This window comes from Stylophora pistillata, chromosome 9 (assembly GCF_964205215.1).
Source record: "Stylophora pistillata chromosome 9, jaStyPist1.2, whole genome shotgun sequence".
Taxonomy (NCBI): Eukaryota; Metazoa; Cnidaria; class Anthozoa; order Scleractinia; family Pocilloporidae; genus Stylophora; species Stylophora pistillata.
The window spans coordinates 19,122,071-19,142,913 of record NC_142527.1 but is presented as its reverse complement, the minus strand read 5'-3'; the positions used below and the strand labels follow the sequence as shown (position 1 = coordinate 19,142,913).

The 20,843-nt window shown below is 38.5% G+C and overlaps 4 protein-coding genes and 1 pseudogene across 7 annotated transcripts in view; 3 read left to right on the top strand and 2 right to left on the bottom strand.

Moving 5' to 3' along the window:
* LOC148723663 (uncharacterized) overlaps positions 1-20,843 on the top strand; it is a 270,515-nt pseudogene that overhangs the window by 118,180 nt on the left and 131,492 nt on the right.
* Positions 2,654-3,952, top strand: LOC111331348 (uncharacterized). The gene has a single exon (XM_022936453.2). The coding sequence runs from the start codon at positions 2,749-2,751 to the stop codon at positions 3,538-3,540; it is 792 nt and encodes a 263-aa protein (XP_022792188.1). The 5' UTR covers positions 2,654-2,748; the 3' UTR covers positions 3,541-3,952.
* Positions 4,211-6,039, bottom strand: LOC111331349 (NADH dehydrogenase [ubiquinone] 1 alpha subcomplex subunit 2). The gene is made up of 3 exons (XM_022936454.2): positions 5,722-6,039; positions 5,048-5,154; positions 4,211-4,497 (listed from the first exon to the last, which is right to left on the bottom strand). The coding sequence occupies exons 1-3, from the start codon at positions 5,811-5,813 to the stop codon at positions 4,403-4,405; spliced, it is 294 nt and encodes a 97-aa protein (XP_022792189.1). The 5' UTR covers positions 5,814-6,039; the 3' UTR covers positions 4,211-4,402.
* LOC111331347 (putative myosin light chain kinase DDB_G0292624) lies at positions 7,798-10,266 on the top strand. The gene is made up of 2 exons (XM_088733182.1): positions 7,798-8,418; positions 9,446-10,266. Exons 1-2 carry the CDS (start codon positions 8,056-8,058, stop codon positions 10,052-10,054), a joined length of 972 nt encoding a protein of 323 aa, XP_088589308.1. The 5' UTR covers positions 7,798-8,055; the 3' UTR covers positions 10,055-10,266.
* Positions 9,105-20,843, bottom strand: part of LOC111331345 (neuronal acetylcholine receptor subunit alpha-7) — a 27,898-nt gene continuing 16,159 nt past the window's right edge. For 3 of the 4 annotated variants that reach the window (XM_088733179.1, XM_088733180.1, XM_022936449.2), the window contains 7 exons: positions 18,328-18,372; positions 17,187-17,296; positions 15,457-15,681; positions 14,753-15,026; positions 14,162-14,317; positions 13,857-13,950; positions 9,105-13,313 (listed from right to left, as the gene is read on the bottom strand). In XM_088733179.1, the coding sequence (XP_088589305.1) occupies positions 13,096-13,313; positions 13,857-13,950; positions 14,162-14,317; positions 14,753-15,026; positions 15,457-15,681; positions 17,187-17,296; positions 18,328-18,372 (1,122 nt within the window). In that variant the 3' untranslated portion in view covers positions 9,105-13,095. The remainder of the gene's footprint in view (positions 13,314-13,856; positions 13,951-14,161; positions 14,318-14,752; positions 15,027-15,456; positions 15,682-17,186; positions 17,297-18,327; positions 18,373-20,843) is intronic. The other variant, XM_088733181.1, reaches the window with a different exon arrangement.

The window sequence follows — 20,843 nt, the reverse complement described above, 5'->3', positions numbered from 1 at the left end:
TAAGTAACAATTTTATTATTATTATTATTTGTACATGTAAATAAAAAATGTGGGGTTTGGAATAGTAACCATCAAATTCTATGTCTATGGACTGGCAATGTTAGCATACGGTGCACTTAAATAACATTCAAGCAGTAAGATTAGGGATAGATTGTCAAATGTTTGTCTTGTACTTCCTTCAATCATGTTGTGGACCTATTTAGGTAACAAGTTCAACGTTTTGGACAGTTTGAAAGTCAGGTTCCAAAGCTGTGAGTAGAGGATTTTTATCCATAGTGATGTTTCTTTTTTCTGCTGTGAACTGTCAGTTATAATGTGGATTGACATCTTCATGAAGCAAAATTACCAGGTTGGCTCTGAATATCAGAGTTTGCATTAAATTGTAAGTTCTAACTTGACTTAACCCTGAGATCTCTATGCATATTCTTCATACTGTCGTTTTTACATTTTCTATGGAACTGAAATAGAGAATTTGTTTAAGAATCTAGAGCTTCTCTGGTGGGTAATAATTTCCCTTATTCCCATGACCTTAATGTATGATTTAACTTTGAAGACGTAAGGAGAAATAAGATGTCAATCATTCTTATGAGTTCTAGGGTTAGTATTATAATTATGATTACTGATTACTCTCAGATATGACTTAATTTAATTTACTGCTATGTGGAGTGATCAATGTAATGGTGATATACTAATTATTAATAAAATCTTTTTCTTCTTGAGGTAAGACAATAACTAGAGGTAAACCTTTGATTTTATAAATAAAAATATTTCTATAATTTAAAGTTTGACTAACTTTCATGTACCTAACATTAAGTTTGCCCTCAGTTGTAGAGTCAAGTGGTGTTGAGCCTGAGATGTCTTTTGGAGTAAATCATTTGAATTTTATATCAGTGTTCTTGGTCATTTTCTAGTTTTTCTTTTTTCAATGAAATACTTCAAGCTCTAAAAGTCAGTTTTACTGACCTCACGAATAACTAAGTATTCATTACATGAAAGCTTGCCGACCTTAGACAACTTTGGAAAGTTAATATTTTCTATGGTTGACCAAATGCCATCTCTTTTGTTTTCTTTTTTGAATGATGGTCTGTAATTTCTTCTCAATAGAATTGTACTAATTTGTTTTTCAAATTAATTAATCAGTACAAAACTGCATCAGAGGCAACTCAACTTTCCAGCTCTCTTGAGAAATAGGTTGCTATGTAATCGCATTTGCTTGCAAACATGTGAAGAGAAAAGACAATTTTACTGGGTACAGAGTGTTTCTTAACACAACATGGAATTCTCCCTATTGAGAAATTCCAGGCAGTCAAAACTGAAAAGTGGTTTTCAATGTTTGGGTTTTAGAGATAAAGATATAGGGGTAGTTTTGCCTTGCTCCAGGATTTCTGACAAAGATGGTTTAATTAGATTCTAGCAGGCATTTCAGTCTAACTTGTGAGTACTTGATATTATTTGCACAGCTGATTGTGCACACTTTTCTTGAGGTAAGTTGGTTCTTTCCTTGGGATTTTCTTAACCTGTCATTTAATTTTTACTTGAATTGAAAGCCATGAGTTGGTGGCCATCATGTACTGTTGGTTGTAAGTGTTGCCCTTGTCTGTTAAAAGACTGTGTAACAGTCAATACTGTACACAGTCCTTTCACACACTGCTTTGTACAATACTGCAAATCAGTTGCAAATGTGAAGAGAAAACTCCTGTATAATTATTTCATTCTTAAGTATATATTGGATACTCCTTTTGTATGGAGCAGTCAATTTGGATTAATTCTCTAAATTATATAGGCTGTTGGAGTGGCGGTGGTTTGGTACCACAGCTGTACTGTAGCTCCAGTACAACACATACATTCATCAGGGGTGCGAGTGTTCATAAAGCCACACCTTGTCCACTGCAATCTAGTTATTTAAAAGCCATGGGAATGATGAAAGGCCGCTCTATTCCCACAGTATTTACCTATCTATCTCTTGTGAAAAGAAATTTCTCGGTTATTTCATCTTTTTCTTTAATATTTCTCCTTTTTCCTGATGTCCGTTCTCACATTAAGCGTTTTGGACATTAATTTTTTAATTAACTTCTTAGAAAGTCAATTCGCCTTCCCTTGGACTTTTCTGTCCTTCAAAAGCGTTGATTAAAACGAACAGAAGAATGCTAAGAAATGTGAGTCAAAAGTGACCACAACTGGAGTTTCCTTCGCCGATACCGTCCCACCCACTCCACCCCAATCTTTCTGTCGAGTAAAGGTCGAGGACACAGGCGGTGAAAATTAACGAGTCATGGTTATAAGAATTTTCCCCTTCGTCAGAGGGGAAAGTGGAAGTTTCAATAAAACGTACTATTGGTACTCGGACTACGGAGGTTTGATCTCTGTTTGACCTCGCAGAGAGAAACGTAGCTTCTCCGCATTTTAGCTGGCTCAGATTACGTAACCAGCATAAACCCATTTAATTACGGCATGTGCATTATCACAAAGTGTATCGTGGTAAAATTTGCCTTGGTCTCGCCTTATATGCCCCATTATAGAATATTAGGAGTAAATCTTCTGGTTGAATATCTAACTAGGGGTTCTGAATTGGTATAAGCGTCTCGTTATCCCTTTTAAAATCAGTTATTTTAATTTGAGGTTTTCAGGAATATATTTTAAACTGCGGACATGAAGTAAAAGCTTGGTCGACTTCACGTCACGCAATCACAGTTGGAAGTTGTTTTCTGTTATAGTACTGTGTTTGCCTTTCAAAACTTATCTGTATAAATGGGCAGCTTTCTCTCTGCTGGCATGAAAAGCCCTCTTTTTACTGCAGCAGCCATAGACTTTGGTATTCAGTGGGTTTGTTGGGTGGTTGCATCCATTCTTCAAACTGAAAAGTTTTACGATTTGGCCGGTTCGTCCACCTTCGTCTTCCTAACGTTGCTAACACTGAGATGGCAAAGGAAAGTAAACCTGCGTCAGATTGTCCAGTCTAGCTGTATTACGGTTTGGGGACTTCGACTTGGCTTGTATCTGTTTCACAGGATAATCCAGGACGGAAAGGATAGCCGTTTCGACAAGGTTCGAGGGAATCCCCGCTTGTTTTTCATCTACTGGACAATTCAAGGCGTTTGGATCCTCGTGACTCTACTACCAACCCTTATCCTGAACACCTCTACGAAAGACGAAGAGCTGACATGGAGGGATTACTTAGGATGGGTTTTCTGGCTAATCGGGTTCATACTAGAAGCAGGTGCAGATTACCAGAAGTCGCAGTTCAAAGCTAATGTAGCCAATAAAGGCAAGTGGATTTCCTCTGGGCTCTGGAGCCTTTGCCGACATCCCAACTATCTTGGCGAGATGTTGATGTGGTCTAGCTTGTTTCTGCCAGCTTCCACAGTGATGTCTGGTTACCAGTACTTGAGTGCTGTCTCCCCTATGTTTGTGGCTTATCTGTTGACACGTGTCAGTGGCATTCCAATTCTGGAAAGGCAGGGTCTGAAGAAATGGGGACATCTACCAGCCTACCAAGATTATCGCCGAAGCACTGCAGTTCTGATACCTTACTTGTGGTAGATTTTAACTGTAAACCTGGCTAGTCACACTTAGGTTGAATAGCTATGATTGTTAATCTAGGTTTGGATTTAGGCCAGATAAAGACAGAGTGCTTTTCTTTTCTTTTATTAAAAAACTATTATAAACCAACCCCCCACAGATGTAATTTCTTGATGATGTTAATTATCACATTTCACCTTGTTTAATGGGACAACTTTCCAAATTTTTCCTGTTCAAAAGTATGCTTCTTTCTAAATATATGATACTTTTTTCTATAACCTGATTACCAGACTGAGTGTGTCAGACAACTTTAAAAATATGGTTCTCATGTTTACCATATAAAGAATTCTGTGTCTTTAAGTTGTGCACATAATGATGCATGCAAGCTTTGGTCTGCTTACATTACACCATAAAGTGTTTCAGTGAAATTGGATATGTTGAACTTGATTACTTAAAAAGTACAAGAATTTTTTGTTGGTGAACCCCTTTTGATCACTGACAGGCCTAAATATTGCACTTTTCTATGCAAGCACGGGGGATTGATTTCAGGCAAACCCTACTGATGAACTTCTTTGATATGTTGATGATATCCTAAATGTTCACTTTTGATTGGAAATTATAAGGTACAGTTAAGATCCATTTAGCAGCAGGAACCTCAAACAAGACTGACATATCAATTATTGACCATAGATAAAAAAAAATTAAATCTTTAATTATTTGTCAAACATCCATCAATACCTCAATTACATAGAAACAACACAGAGACTGAAGATGAAAACACAAATGTGCAGGCACTCTTAAGGAAATTCAAATGCAGGCTGAAAAAAACAATTTTCTGCCCTTCCCTGCAATGGATTATGTTACAGAATCAATCATAAATATTTTATGGTGCTCCTGATGTAACAAGCTGCTCCATTGCTTGTAAGACTGAGTCACCATTCATATTGTTCAGTTGGACTGAGTTCTCCTTTCCATGATCTGAAGGAGATAAAGAGATGTCACATTCAGTTAGCCAAGTTTTACTGTTTCACTCCCAAGATTTCATTAGTGATTCTCTGCACAATCTACCCTACAATTACTATGATGTGAGTTTAGAGAATTTGGTATTGGATCGACTTTTAATCCCCTTATTGATATTTTGCTTTATTCTCATCACTTATCTGCTTGACATTGTAAGAAGAAATTCTGTCTTGGTTACCAGCGGGAGCTAATAGGGTTAGCCTATACTCAATGACAACGGCATTGTCACACAAACAACATGAGCCATGAAGAAATTCTGTCTTGGTTACCAGCGGGAGCTAATTAGGGTTAGCCTATACTCAATGACAACAGCATTGTCACACAAACAACATGAGCCATGAAAAAAGGGTCTCCAAGCTTTCTGGACAATGTCATTAACTCCATTTCGCAAATCATTTAAAGCGTTTTCCTTTTCAGTCTTTGTGGCGAATCATTTTGTTTATCACTTGTCACAAGAGGGTCAAATACTTTTCAAATGAATATAGAATGTCTCTATTTGAGTTCATACCATATCGTGCATACATCTTTGGTTGAATTCCACTACATTCCCGAACCAGAATGGGAACTTTTGGGTTCTCTTTTTTGATGCCAATGTAATATTTCTCCAAAAAGTCCCTGATTAGAAATTCCACAAGTTAATAAAATGCTTGTACAAAAAGGAAAAAAAGAAAAAACACGAAGAACGCAAACACCCACCCTGAAGGGATTGTTTGAAAATTATTTGGATTAGAGTTACTAAAACTGCAAAATTTCTGTCTTTGATGAGATAAAGAAATTTGTATGTCTGTAAATTTCTTTTTTTTTTTATAAAAATTTTCACAACTGATTAGGATAGGGTAAGTAACACTGCGGTGTGGAAGCACCTTGAAACAAAGGTCTATCAACGTCATAAAAAGTTTTTAGACTAAATGACCAATACATGTAACGAACCAATCGACTTAAGATTATCAGTGACTTCAACGAGCCACAAAATAACTTGGCTTGGGTTATTTTTTGCTACTGTTTGTAACTGTCTAGTGTCGTATATATTTTTAACGAACATAATTATTATTTAGTATTTATGTTGCTGGCCTGGCGATCTAGTCCACTAGGGAGAGTCTCATCATAGAATAATTACGCAAATAACGTTATAGAATGGTTAAGTAAAAAAATGTGACACAATTAACCTTCATAGTTTGTTACCTTACACCTTGACTACTCTGGGACTTCTGACATAAGTGAATACGGATTTCTCTAACATGTTTACCAAGATTTGAACGCCAAGCAGCGGCCATTTTGATTCTTGCGGGAGTCTAGATTCCAAGTCTTCACACGGCCTACTGACGAACTCGCCCCAACTTCCCCATCTTCGGTTGATCAAAGCACTGTATTCTGTCGCAACCGAGAGGCATTTTGGTTGAAGTATACTGCGATCATTTCCTGCAGTTCGGGAAATAGACCTGCGATCTTTCCTTTCTCAAGAGGATCTAAGGACAAACTCGATGGACTGATCGAGTCCTCGACCTTCATTTGCCTGAAAACCTCACGAGGAAACTCTTCTATAAATAGGACTGATTTACGATATAATCAGATAAAACAGAACTGAAGAAAAACAGGATCATGCAACACTTGTTTAAACAATTTTGATCCTTCGTCAACTCCCCAAATCATGGGTCGTGGCAAACTCTGATCAGATTAGCAATGGGTTGGTTCAAGAACGCCCTCCGGATGGCAGTGTATCATTGGCAATCAAGGAGGAAAGGCGCTTTCCAATATTTATCTAACATTTGATATCTCTTTACAGTAAAGATTTACTTCAGTAATTTTGTTCAGTATTTTTCATTTGTATGTGATTGATTAAGTCAAGAAATTGTCGGAATGCTGAGAGATGGATGTGTTTTAATCGGTATCCGTCTAAACTAGACGTAACATGAAATTAATTAACTCATTTCATTGGCACATGCTATCGTGCTGCTTTGGAATTAAAAACAACTGATTTCAGCCGCCGCGCTCAACGCTAAAGAATGTATTCAGTTCGTGGGGCGTTACACGCTATGATGTCCCGACGACGATGTCCGGCCACAGTTATTTTGTATGGGAGTCTTCGTGGCCCAAGTTTTCACCTGCTCAGGTCTTACAATTACCTAAATTTTGGCTGTATCCTCTCTACAAAAAATAAGATCGGTTCCATGTCTTAAATAACGTGTGCGTGTAGTTCAATTAACGTTCTCGGCTTGAAAAAAAGACAACCACAACCATTAAAGAGACCATGAAAAAGGATGTTTTATTTTCCATACTAGTCCCCCATTTAAACTCTGTTGGCGACGAATGATGTTTCACCCTGTTCCCCCTAAAAATCCTTGGGATTGATTCCCTCAAAAGTTCCCCCCCTCCCCTCGCCCCTTACCAGGCGATAAATAATGACTGATCCGGCTTCGGGAAGCGCATAAATCTTTAACATGCTGGCATACTTTGTAGCGTCATTATCGACCGATTCGTTCTCGTACAATCGGATGAGTAAATAATATGAAACTGGATGATCTAAAACGGAGCGTCATAGGCCTTGATTTTAGTCATTTTAGGGATATTATGGAGTCGGGGAAATTGTCTTCAGTTGGGGGACCTATGTAATAACTAGTCGAGGATACATTGAATTTGTTTGCGAATTTTAAACGGACAATTTTCTTTTCGATCATGCACCTCAGAGTACAACTTTTTGTCTTCTATCAGCAGAAGCTGAAAGAGCAAATAATAGCACAAAACTCCCTTTTCGGTCTCTACTCTTGCCGAGTGATCATATCTGGGTGTGCTTTAGTCATTTCACCTCCAGAATTCGAAGCATGCTAATCAGTAAACAACTGAAACGACACACCCACAGAAGGAACTACTGACTCTGAACTAATAATTCGCTCATTTCCTAAGCGGAACATCGGAATAATTTTGTTTGCGAAATTTGAAACTATCCAAATTTACTTTGCGTTTGCTAAATGCGATCGACTGCGACCAGCAGGCTGTAACTATCTGTCAACAAGAAAAATAATTGGTAAGAGAGGTCATCAGTTTTAATTTGGTGGCAAACGTGAAGGCTAACATGAAGAAATACGGTTGACACGGAAACCGCCATATAATTCTAAATAAAAAATTTGTTTATTGGCTCATACGAAAGATTAAGATTTAAGACTTCGCAACAAAGCCGACCATACTCAGCTGGTTAAGATGGATCGCGCCGAAGTAATCTGTGATCGTATCTCATATCTACGTGTCTGTGTTGTGAAAAAAAAAATATCGATGAAATCTGAGTTTAGAGCCAAAAGAAGCTGATAAGTTAGCAAATGTACCAAAAATAGCACAGGAAATCCTCTCCTGTATCACCGCCCCAGGAATCTCGGCGTTTAAGGCCTCTGATTGGTTATCTGAAATGACGCAATTGATAATTATACACTCGGGTCACGGTGTTGCAACTATTTAGGAACTTTCTAAACTTCTGATTGTCAAAGCGAGCAAAACATCGTGTGGTCAGGTCTGAATCATTTTAAGATGCCATCGCGTTATTTTAAACGAGATTCGCATATATTCAAGGATGAATTTGAAATTCAAGAGCTCATCGGAGAGGGATCATTCGCTAAGGTCTATAAGTGCCAAGAGAAGAAGAGTGGTAAAACGTTCGCAGTGAAGGAAATACGGCTTGGTGAAGACTTCTCTTTCAGCGATGCAGTAAGAGAGGAGATGGAGATTTGGAAGAATTTGCAACACGAAAATATCGTTTCGTTGCACCAAACTTTCCGGGAAAACTCTTCTTTGCATTTCGTTTGTGAACATGTCGATGGTGGAAGTTTGTTTGATGAAATTTTGGGACAAAGCGTTTGCAGTGAACAACAAGCACGGTCTATCATAAAACAAGTAAGATTTCTTCAATCATTCTTGAATTTTTCTCTTTTTTATTCATAGACCTTATTTATAAAATTCTAGTTGAACATTTGCTTCGGGATCCAGTTAGTACATTGACGGAACTTTCATTTCACGGAAAAAAAGGAATTATAATGGTGTTTTGTCTGGTTTTTGAGAGAGGGATTATGTCCTGAGCAGGTTTTATTTGTAGGTGGCTAGTTCCTTCCACAGGTTTATACGATGAATGTAAGTCCCGTCTCTGCTGATCGATAAGTGATGCTCCATTGTGATTGAATATACGTCACTAGTATATCTTGTGACTATCGTGACCTCTGTGGTTCGAATTTCTGTTTTCAAGGACTTATAAGTATACGTTTGATGAGGAAGCAAACTCTCAATATTACAGAACCTCCCATACTACACTGAGCTACGTCCGTTTTGAATCGCTTTACGATAGTTCGTGAGCGAACAAGTTCGCCAGCTTAAGCAGTTTCTCTGAACCGGGATACGTGAGCTAAAAGTGAGCTACTTTGGAGTATTTTGAGTTAAGATTTTAGGGTCGTTAAAATTGTCGCACGGAAGCCAAAATGTAAAAATGTGAACACCACAGAAGGACGCCTCATGTTTTCAGTTTTGACAAGTTCTATCAGTAACTCAGAACAGCTTAAAGTTGTTATAAAAAAGTACTCATCGATATGTAATGAAAAATAAACGCAGTTTTATTTCGATTTCCCAGATCGATGTCAAGACATTTCAAAAAAGGTTCTTTGACAAGACAACGTTCTCAACACTGTCGCCAAATAAGTTTCGCTTCTCAATAAAAGGCGGGGTTTAAAAAATTCTTCTTCGAGCGTATGGCGGAACAGCCCCGGCCTTGAAAACGGCAAGGTTTCAATACAAAATATCGGATAGCTGCAAATGTATTGTTATTAGTTTGTATATCAAAGAGCTTAATACAAGGGCAGCTGGTGTGATTTTGGTCCCCAACCAAGTCAAAAGGGGTCTACGGTCTAAACTGATTTCTCTTTTTTGTTCACAGCTTTTAAAAGCCTTAGAGTACCTTCATGCCAAGCGAATTATCCATCGAGACGTCAAGCCTGACAACCTTCTCCTCAGTCGAACCCCAACTTCCGAACAATTGATGGTAAAACTCGCTGACTTTGGCTTGGCTCGAAGACTGCCACGCGACTCTGACGTCATCAGTTGTGAAGCAAGTGGCGCGCCCCTGTTCCTCGCGCCAGAGACAATTTTAGAAGAAATGGTCGGTCAGCCAGTGGACATGTGGGCGTGTGGCGTCATATCATTCATTCTATTGGTAGGCTACCCGCCATTTTGGAGTAGCAGCGACGAAAAATTACTACTGTCTATTCTACAAGGTCATTTTACTATGCCTTCGCCATATTGGGACAATGTTTCAGAGGAAGCCAAGGACTTTGTGCGGCGATTAATTGTTGTCAAACCCAGCGAGAGAATGACAGCTTCTGAGGCGCTAAATCATTCATGGTTTCAAATGGACCCGAAAACACCGGTCTTCGGTCAGCGGAGGAACTTTGCAGCGGTGATAAGCGGTGTGCGAGCAATGCTTAAATTTCGAAATATGAACCTCAAACACGCTTGCCACGAAGGAAATTCGGAAAAAGGGACCTAAGTAAAAATATTTCATCAAAATTTATGTTCTTTTTAACAGCTGAAGAAAAAACACATTTGGTGTTAAAAACTTGGGAAACAAACAAAATAAAAAAAAAACAATCAACGCAATCGGGACATTGTTTATTGGCGCGAAGTGAATTCATTTATTTATCTGGTTATAAGAAGCAGTATCATCATTGCGTGAAATAAAGTTTTACTTTTTCAAAGCAAGTTTTGTTTATAGTAATTATTCATGACCCTCTTTTACTTTTTTCTTATGTAACTTGTTTATCCTTGCATTTCAATAGTTCTCCAATAGTTTAGGAATATTTTACTTTATTATTTTTGTAGGAGCTTTCTCATGTCCCCCTATTTCTTCCGACAGTGTAAAGAAAAGTATTCTAAAGTACGAGCGTGCCTTGCGTTGAATACATAAAAGAATAATTTTTCATTGCTTTTCTCATTTCAGTAAAAATTGAACCACGTGTAGTACTAAGAGACCGGTATTGATGGAAACTAATGCAATCTACGTCATACTCAACTCATGATCAGAGTAGGGGCAGAAAGTTTCGAAGCGAGTGATGGGGTAGTTCTCCTCTCCCAAAAGTATTCCAAACAATGATTTACCTACATCTGATGCGATTAGGGATAAATATGGATAATAATTAACGCTGTAACGAGCTGTTATGTATCTCTCCCATTTATTCCGAAAATGTTTGCGACCTCAGAAGATCAAACGTCTGATTGCGCAAACTTGAATTTAAACATCTTGTCTGAGTGTGCGAATGCCTTACAAGCTAAGTGAAATCGAGACGTTTAATGGGAGGATTATAAAAAACGGAAAGGTAATACGTTGAAGTGGGGTTCATAAGCCAGGATGTCTAATTGGGGCTTTCGTCGTCGCTTTTGAAGGAAAGTCAAGGGGTCAATAAAAGTAAGGAACGTGACTTCCTAAGATGTACTTCGCGTAATTCCTCTTATATCATTATTACGTGCGTCAGCTCATCAGAGCATAATCCAGCCCATGACAATGCTGGCAATCCGTCTTTCCACTCTTAATTAAGAAGTGAAGAGACAAACAAGCAAACGAACAGGAAATGAAACTGACAAAAACATTGAAAATCTAAATTGTAAACGTATAGATAATCAATTTATTTATCTTTTCTTCCGCAACCATAATAGTAGCTTTCAAAAAGGCATTTTAACATTTAAGAGCTATTTGTCTTCAATGACGAATGCTAACTGTCCAAGTTTTTCTTAAATCCACTAACGAAGGTAATAACAATAATAATAATAATAATAATAGTAATAATAATAATAATAATAATGATGATGATGCGCGAGCTGGTGGGAGGCAGAAGCACAGACGTACTGCGAAAGATGCAGAGGGCAGTGCTCTCGGGCACGCTGAATATTGCCCGGACTTTCAAGGTTGCAGTTTGAGTTCCTGTTAGAAGGAGGACCGTAGACACAACGGAAAAGCTTTTTAGGATTAGTTAGTGTACATTTATTTTTTACCCCATGGCTCACAGGTTACGGTTTTCGCCCTGTGCTGCCTGATTAGATTGTAGCATTCACTTGATTTCTCTGCGACAGTAATAATAAACAGTTTAACGAGGAAAAACACTTAGCTAGAAGCTAGTTTACAGGTTTTCCACGAAACAACTTAAACAAATAATTCAAATTGAAAATAACGTTGTTAAGAATCCCAGCTGGCCGAAGGCAAACCAGTTGGTTATATTACAAGCATGACCAAGGATTTGAAACTCGGAGCTACCGTGAAACAAATTCAAGTAGTGGCCAGGGCGGGACTTGAACCCGGGAGCAACGGATTACAAGTCCGACCACAGGCAGCCCAAGCTCACTTCTTGAAAAGCGGACGTGACTCTTACCGTGTTGCGCAACGTTTAATATTTATAAAGGTTTGTATGGGATGTTATCGGTTTGCCTTAAAAGAGAGAAAAAAATGTCTTGTTTTGAAATAAAATGGACTTACCTTATTGCCTTGTTGTTTTCTTTGTTTATTCCTAGCGTCTCAGGCCATTTTGAAGCGGTTTCTGCGAGTTAGCACTATGTTGGTGTTCAACTGCTAAAAGAAATACAACTTTGAGAGTAAAACTCATGATTTCCTCCTCCATAGACTCCAAAAATATGACGATTATATTGATTTGTCTATACTTTAATAGCACAACTATAAGACCCCAGCTTGCTCTGTTTTCTTGCCGTATCTTAAATGTATTAATGTAGTTGTAATTTGTCTAGAATTTTGAATCTCTTGCTCTGTAAATCTTTTTATTTTATATTTTATAATATACGTATTAAACACTGCCCGCCTCGACTAGCCTTTGCCAACTGCGGGCAGTGCATATTTATTGTAATATTGTAATATACCATTGTCATATATCATTAAACTTAAAGCTTGTTAGCGCTATCTTTCTTTTAGCAGTTGAACACCAACATAGCGCTAACTCGCCGAAAACGCTTCAAATTGGCCTGCGACGCTAGGAATCAATAAAGAAAACAACAAGCCAATAAGGTAAGTCCATTTTATTTCAAAACAAGACATTTTTTTCTCTCTTTTAATGCAAACCGATAACATCCCATACAAACCTTTATAAATATAAAACCGGCGTTGCGCAACACTGTAAGAGTCACGTCCGCTTTTCTAGTAGTGAGCTTGGGCTGCCTGTGGTCCGAGACGCTGACCAATCGACCATGCTGCCTTCAGCCGACCATGCTGCCTTCAATGCTGCATTAGCATTTCATCAGTTCTCTACTAGTCTGGAAAAGTCGGCTATAGTACTTCTACTATTTTTATTCTGCTTGGGTTTATTTTTTTTAATCGAGAATAAAATTGCAATTACATAGATATTTCCGTCAAGTGGTTAAAGTTGTTACGAATTACCTTGGAATCACTGAGATGTTTAAAGGTCGAAATTATCGTGCAGCTAAATTGGTAACAATTTTTCAGATTTTATCACGCTTTCGAAAGTCATTTGACGTGATTTTAAGTATCTTTGGTCACTAAAGACTTATCGTAAGATACGTAGTTTAATCTGGTTACAATTCCCCTTTCCTGAATCGCGGTGACTTGAGCAGCACGGCTGCCAGTGTTATAATGATGGTGATGAGATAGATCCAAGCAAAGAGGCGATTAATAATCATGGCTGCCATCCTCCATTCCTCCCTCATGGCGTCTTCTTCTTCTTTCTTGAAGATGTTGTCTGTCAGAATCGTCATGTTCGTTTGCTCCTTGCCCCGGTTTTCACGCAGCCTTACTGAAATAGAAAGAAATAAATAGATGAATAAACTAAGATAAATAAAATAGAATAAAAAGGTAGGAACTCAAACGTTCTCGCAAAATGTGACTAATCTGATTGCCGGAATTCAGTTCAGGGGTATTCAACATCAGGACTAGACAAGTATCCTTGTTTGGTAATGTTTAAAAATTTCATTTAGAAACGTGCTCAGTCAGAGAAGAACATGAATGTAATTTGAAATTTGGAGATACTACATAGATTTGTGTCTCCAGTCATACAATGCAACGTCTGTAGGCGTGGATTTTTTCGGCCTGACGCTTTTCCAGAATTAGAAGCTGCACAGACAGAGAGAACAGAAGGACACTTACACTGATGTCTTTTGCATTTAGATTTTCCGTCAGGTGTCATATCAGTGTCTGTGTATCAGGAAATTATTGCTTCTTTATTTGGCGTTCTTTATGTATTATCGTAATCTTAAATGTTTCGTGTTGAACCGTTGGTTGTGGGGTAGAATTAACCATGCCCACTATTGGCGAGAAACAATGAACATTACAGTCTAACCTTGGCGCCACTCCTGGACGATCTGCGCTTGTCGGACGCGTCCAGCAGATGTGCTTAAACGCACCAGGCGTGCGCAGTAGTTAAGGACACAGACCTATCATGAATGAAAGAGAACAAGGCCTTTTAAATACGCTTTATCATCTCGTTTTATGCTTGAATAGTTAATTTTTTAAATTAAATTGGAGATAATAGAAAACCGGTCTGGCCAATGTGGACCATTCAACATTTGTGACATATTTGGCAAAAAAAAGTATTCCTCATGTTGGTGAATACGAAACTACAATTGTAAATTGATGTTCAATTACCCTGATCCAGTCGGGAATTGGGGCCGAGGAATTGTCGGGATGGTAAAAACGAAGCATGAGGCAAGCCATTCCCATCGCTGCTGACACTTCAATGATAGTGCAGGCATAATAGACAGCAATTAGTGGGGTGACTTTGGAGGTGGAAGGAAGCTTTGCCTACAAGAGAAAAAATACAATCTCTTGACCTTTGCAAACGCACTGCCTCTCAACCATAAAACAACCATAGCTTGCAGCCAGTTCATCTTTTCGCACAAGTGGCTTCAAGGCGTGAAATCTCCCCTTGCCTATTTCCCTCAAATACGCATACTGATCACGAGTGCATCATGCCGAATTGCGTGAGGTTTGATATAAGTGCCCAACTCTCTCACTTTGTTGGTGCCTTGTGACTTTTTCGGTTTGAATACCAACGCTACAGAATTTGAGCTAAAGGATATCGCGTCACAGGAATAAATGACACGTAAGGACGGACACTTCAATTGGTGATTTACGCTATTTAGACCTGCGTATGTCACCGATCTGGATCGGTGTGGGTTAAAATTTAAGATTCAATTAAAAATTCAACTCGATGAGCCCGAATTTAAACTTGCTCACCATCAACATCAACAGCAGAATGGTAAAAGACAGCAAGACTGTGACTCCAAAAGACATTCTCTCCCCAGACTCCGGCGGTAGCAAGAACACAAGAAGAGTTAGGACTGCAATCAGTACGCATGGCAAAATGAAATTCATCATATAAAATAGTGTGCGTCTGCGTATCTGCACATGATACGTCACATCCGGGAATTCCCCATCACAGCAATCGTACGTTAAAAGTCTGCGTTCTGATTTTACGCCGAGAAGAATCCATTCACCATTTTCGACGTACCTGCATTTAAGAGTAATTCATTTATATCGCAATAATTCCCCTAAACTGGAATTTAACAGCCTGGGGCCCGTTTCTCGAAAGTCCTGGTAACTTAACGGGCCCGAAGTCATGTTTTAAAATCAAAATTTAAATTATAAGAAAGCAGGTTGTGGCACCCAAACCAGTCCTCTTTATTCCTTTAACTGATAGTTTTATTGCATCATTTTCAATACTTTTGAAATCCCCATCTTGAATGAAAACAAAACAGCTTTATGGGCCCGTTAAGTTACCGGGACTTTCGACGAACGGAACCCTGGACCTATGTCATTTCTAGAGCACATTAAGAGCCTGTGTGGAGTAAAACTTTTTGCATACGCGACTCCACATGACTGCCGAAAGATATTATCGTTAGTATTTATTTAAGCATCGAAAGTATCTTTGAAAAACTTACGAACTTAGATCCGCACCATCTCTCCGGGGGTAAACATCCAAGAATTCACTGCTGTACGACCACGAACCAAATCTGAGCTCACAAGTTTGGTCATCCAATGGGAAGAAGGTGATGTCAATTTCGCAAGAACTTGTGATAATTACTGGGTTCAACCTCGATACATTACCATCATGCTTCACGACCAGGCGAGCTGCGGTGCTACGCCCATCTGACATCACTTCAGCACTAAAAAAGAGAGGGGGTTTTTTTGTATACAAATTTCATTTACAACACGTATTACTTACAATACATAAACTCTATTACAATAAATTACCTACAATGCATCACTTACGATACATTGCTTACAATTAAACTATATTTATCATACTGTTTACAATCATGCTAACGTTAATCGAATGCTATATTACTGACGTTACAATAACATCAAGCTCATTTTTTCTGAATACCTTACTTGTATTAAAATTCGCGCAGTACTAGAATTCGCGCACAATGTAAGTGCGCGAAATTTCATACAGTGCCAAATATAATCCGCGCGAAAAGGTTATAATTTAAATATAAACTTTATTGATAACTACAAAATACTATTACATGGCAATATTACAACAGTTAACAGTACCACTGGATACTTAAGAGTTTTTCGGTGAGAATTAGAGGTTGGTGTTTCAAAAGGCAAGTTACCCGTTCTATTTATGCGTACGCAGATTACCATCAAAAATTAGAAATAAAAAATGACTTCATCATCATCTTCTTCAACCTGAGAAATTTCTGTCGGGATTCTTTCTGGTTCCATGTAATATTCCACCAAAAAATACACCAGTATTTTCTTCACTAATTACTTTTATTGTTAATGTTATCATATGCAATACCATCTGCGTGAACGGAATACAAATAAATTGTTGTTGATTTCACCTAACTGAACAAACCATGCGACATTCTTCTGTAGTCAACCAAACAAAAAAAATTGCTTGAAAAAATGTGCCAGCAGCGGGCGGTGAAAAACTTGCTTTAGGTTTACGCGAATTCTGTGCTATTCTTTAATTGTGTAATGAAAAAAGGTTAACTGCATCTGTAAACTCTAGTACAGAAACCGAACACGAAAAATGTCCTGCGTGAATAAGTCCTCTATATGGTGCGCGAAATGAAATCGCGCGAAATTAGAACTGAACGAAAATGAGTACCACGCGAGTTTTAATACAAGTAGGGTATGTTTCAACGTTGCTAGGCACACTTGCAATACCTCCTCTAAAGTAAGAGAGAAGGTATTGGCTCTATTCATTCTCACACGCTGCCATTACATAATGTTTTAAAATGAAACGATTTCTAGACTCTTTCAAAAACCCTGATAGCTTTTCGTGTGAACGGCACGAGCACCCATAAGTAAAGAGATGAAAGACTAATCGTTTTCGTCGACGGTTATCCCGGCGGCTCCATTCAGCAAGCTCAAGACGAAACCTTTATACTACATCTGGTGAGAGTTTGATATCAATCATTAAAGATTCGTTGCAATACCTCCAGTAACAATGATATGAGGGGAGCAGCAGGGATAGGTCTTGATCAAATCACGTTCAAGTGTAAACACGATCGCTTTCCAGGAGGCTAGATCAGGAGGCCAGATCAGGAGGCCTGTATACCATTTTCCCGACCTTGATAGCATCCGCGTAACTTAGCTGAAATGATCGGAATCGTGTCGCCGATTTAAAAACTGGCCCAGACATCGGGTTAAGTCTCACCTGTTTAATAACACAACATCTGGTAACCAAGCTTTCTCAGGGTTGATGATGATCTGTGAAATGTTTCCATACTCAGCTTTGTTCCAGGAGAATCTCGGATCATTCCAGAACTGAAAGATACAACAAAATTCAAATCAGTTCCAATTTGGTAACCGGAGTGTAAGCTTAAAGATATAGGGTCATGGTTAGGGATTAATGAAGTTCACTTCTCCATTAGTATTATTTCCAAGTTGTCAGTTTCACACTCAGCTGCAGCTCATGTGCCACTCTTTCAGTTCTTGCCGCATTTTGACGTCACGTTTGATCTGTTGCTGAACAGACGTACCGCAACATGGAATCTATTTGTGAATAAAGATCATTATGATATTTACTAAGGTAGGGCCATCATTTTGCTAGTTTATGAACGAATGAGTGGATTATGCATGAAAGCGATCCTCGCAGTTATAAACCCTACTCCTGTAGTAGTGGAAGTAAGGCCTGAAAAAAAATTCAGGCCCGTACGGGATTTTAACCCATGACCTCTGCGATACCGGTGCACTTCTCCACCAACTGAGCTAACAAGCCAGCTGGGAGCTAGTCATTAGTTATGAATAAAGACTGATGGTTTCTAAAGAAACTGTTTGGGGCTGCGTCGGTGGGGGTAACGAAATAATTTGGATATATCAACAAAGTTGAAATGGTAAATTGGCCACCGTAACGATTACAAAAGCTGACGTTTCGAGCGTTAGCCCTTCGTCGGAGCGAAAAGAGGAATTGTGGGTTGTGTGTGCTTTTAAAGGCAGAAAATGGAGATACGTTATTGGTGGGAACATGGCAGCGAGAAAAACACGAATAATGTTTTTCTCGCTGCCATGTCTAGATACCGGTCTAGATGGAAAAATCTAGACCGCTTTCAATATTGATTTCAGCCAATCAAATTCGTGAATTCGGTAGTTCCCAGTCCTTGTGAGACAGCCATATAATAAGTTGGTTTGTATTAAACCCGTCGACGTGATAAATATGAAAATCATATATGTGTACTGCGGTTTCACGAAATGTATGAAAGCGATCCGCGCGGTGATGAACCCTACTTGTGTAGTAGTGGAAATAAATAGAAATAAGTAGGAGAATAAGTGGTATAGCTTTGCTTTTTATCTCTTACCTGCCTTACCCATACGTTTGTGGTGATTACTTCTTGTTTTTCATCCTGTAGTAAATATATCGGCGTTAGTTGAACACATTTTAAAATAATCACAACAGTGGGAGCAAACGACCGCTAGAAATAAGACAACTATTATACCACTGGCACAGCCAGTCTCCTGTTACCAAGCTCTAACCTCCACGATTTCCTTTTGCACACCACCAGGTGGGAAGAAGGGGTGGGGTGGGGGGGTGTTGACTAGGATGGTGTTAAGAATACCCTCGCAATTCTAACTCTCAGCCCCTTGGGGTTATTTTTCACCCACTGTTTCCAATTTTCTTGTGGGTTTCTAATTCTTTTTGGTCAGATGAAAACTGGAAAATCCAAAGAAAACTCTTTTGATATACAGCGAAGAAAGGACTGGGCTCCTGACAAAGACTGAAAACCCGCCATGCAAGGAATACAACCGAATCCACTACGGTGAGAGGTGAGCATATTTACTTATTTAGCATCCCCTATTCCATGAACCAGTTGTTGTGAATTCTTAACACCCTAACGATCTTTGGATATTTCCCATACTGTTCTCTAACGAGAATGATTCGACAGTAACATGTAACATGCTTCTTAAGTTGGTGATTCATTTTCTTTCTGCTCATAAACGTAATGTTTGATTTAGGGGTGAACTGTAAGGAAAAATTAAATGCAAGTCGTACTTCATAGGCATAATACACGTAACAAAGGCAATTTTAGATTACCATGTGTCAAAAGAAATTGGGGGAAGCAAAGAACACAATATCATGCCGTTTCCGATTTTAACTCCCTCAGTCAGACGATCAAAGACTCAAAGAATGTCAATAGTTTTAAACGTAATGTTTTAACGTATATAAGAACGATCCTTCGCAGTAAAGCACTATTTGAGCAATAGTGGAAATCAGACCTGAAAAAAATTTCAGGCCTGTACGGGATTCGAACCACTGACCTCTGCGATACTAGTGCAGCGCTCTACCAATTGAGCTAACAAGCCAACTGGGAGCAGGCCATCAAATTAATTCGATATAAACCCGACGGGTTTATATCGAATTAATTTGATGGCCTGCTCCCAGTTGGCTTGTTAGCTCAATTGGTAGAGCGCTGCACTAGTATCGCAGAGGTCAGTGGTTCGAATCCCGTACAGGCCTGAAATTTTTTTCAGGTCTGATTTCCACTATTGCTCAAATAGTGCTTTACTGCGAAGGATCGTTCTTATATACGTCTCATAACCGCAGTTCACTCATATGTTTCATATGTTTGTTGTTGTTCGATTTATCATCTACGGGTTTATATCGAATTAATTTGATGGCCTGCTCCCAGTTGGCTTGTTAGCTCAATTGGTAGAGCGCTGCACTAGTATCGCAGAGGTCAGTGGTTCGAATCCCGTACAGGCCTGAAATTTTTTTCAGGTCTGATTTCCACTATTGCTCAAATAGTGCTTTACTGCGAAGGATCGTTCTTATATACGTCTCATAACCGCAGTTCACTCATATGTTTCATATGTTTGTTGTTGTAATGTTTTAAGTTTTTAATATAGCTACTTACGTTTAATTTTTATCTACACTTATTTTTAATTTTTTATGCATTTTTTGTATCCCTTTAATCCCTTTGCAATTTTGTTTTTTTGTTTCTACTATATATATCTAGTTTCGAGGTCCTTTTTGAAAACCATATTTGTTATGAAAAAGTTTCCTCAATAAAGATGATTCCTATTTTTTTTTTAAGTTACTCTTTGGGTTAACAGTCGAATGATAATCTCCTGTCCCATAGATCTTTCAGGTTTGGACATTCTTAACCTTTAATAAAGTGCAAATCAGTTCAAGGCAAGCAGTTTACAGCCCTTTCCCTTTGATCCATCCAGGCTGTTCATCTTTATTGGGTCTTGGCTTTGTTACACAGGTGTCAAAGAAATACCCACAATCAGTGAACATATCTCAATGACCCTATTGCTAATTAATTTTTGGAACCATTACTTAGGGTGGACCATTAGAAACCTGATGAGGCTTGGATATAGGGGGGGTGGGAGGAAGATAGTGATTTTAGTTGATGCCAAATTTTTGTTTTCTTACCATGTAAACCTTTTTCCTTCTGCTATGGGCAACCTTTTTTCTTGATAATGCATAAACATTTTCTTCTCAATAATTTACTTGGAAAAAACCTTTAATCAATATATTTTCCCCACCCCCTAGCACACACAACATTTTGTTGGCAGTCTATCCCTTGAAGGCAGTGACCTCAACTCATAACCATATTTTCAAATGACTAATAATTATCTAACAAGGTTAGAGGTTCCTTTTTTATTTCATTTTTCAAAACTTTGTAAAAGTTGTATCATGATAAAGGGATATAAGTTGTGTTAAAAAGCGCTGTCATTGAGCTCATGTTCTTCATAAAAGTTCATTCACGTTTGCATGATAAAGACAATAAGGGTGATAATGATCAAACAATATTGAAGTTTATGGGGAATGATGCACCCGCGAGAGAATGTGCCTACCATCATGGTGACC

Bases quoted from the DNA above. Each gene is read 5' to 3' on its own strand.
- LOC111331348 (XM_022936453.2), top strand. From the start codon at position 2,749: ATGGGCAGCTTTCTCTCTGCTGGCATGAAAAGCCCTCTTTTTACTGCA.
- LOC111331349 (XM_022936454.2), bottom strand. From the start codon at position 5,813: ATGGCCGCTGCTTGGCGTTCAAATCTTGGTAAACATGTTAGAGAAATC. The intron at 5,155-5,721 runs GTAACAAACTAT...ATTTCTAATCAG, and splicing joins CAGAGTAGTCAAGGTGTAAG to GGACTTTTTGGAGAAATATT. The intron at 4,498-5,047 runs GTATGAACTCAA...TATCTCCTTCAG, and splicing joins AAAGATGTATGCACGATATG to ATCATGGAAAGGAGAACTCA.
- LOC111331347 (XM_088733182.1), top strand. From the start codon at position 8,056: ATGCCATCGCGTTATTTTAAACGAGATTCGCATATATTCAAGGATGAA. The intron at 8,419-9,445 runs GTAAGATTTCTT...TTTTGTTCACAG, and splicing joins CACGGTCTATCATAAAACAA to CTTTTAAAAGCCTTAGAGTA.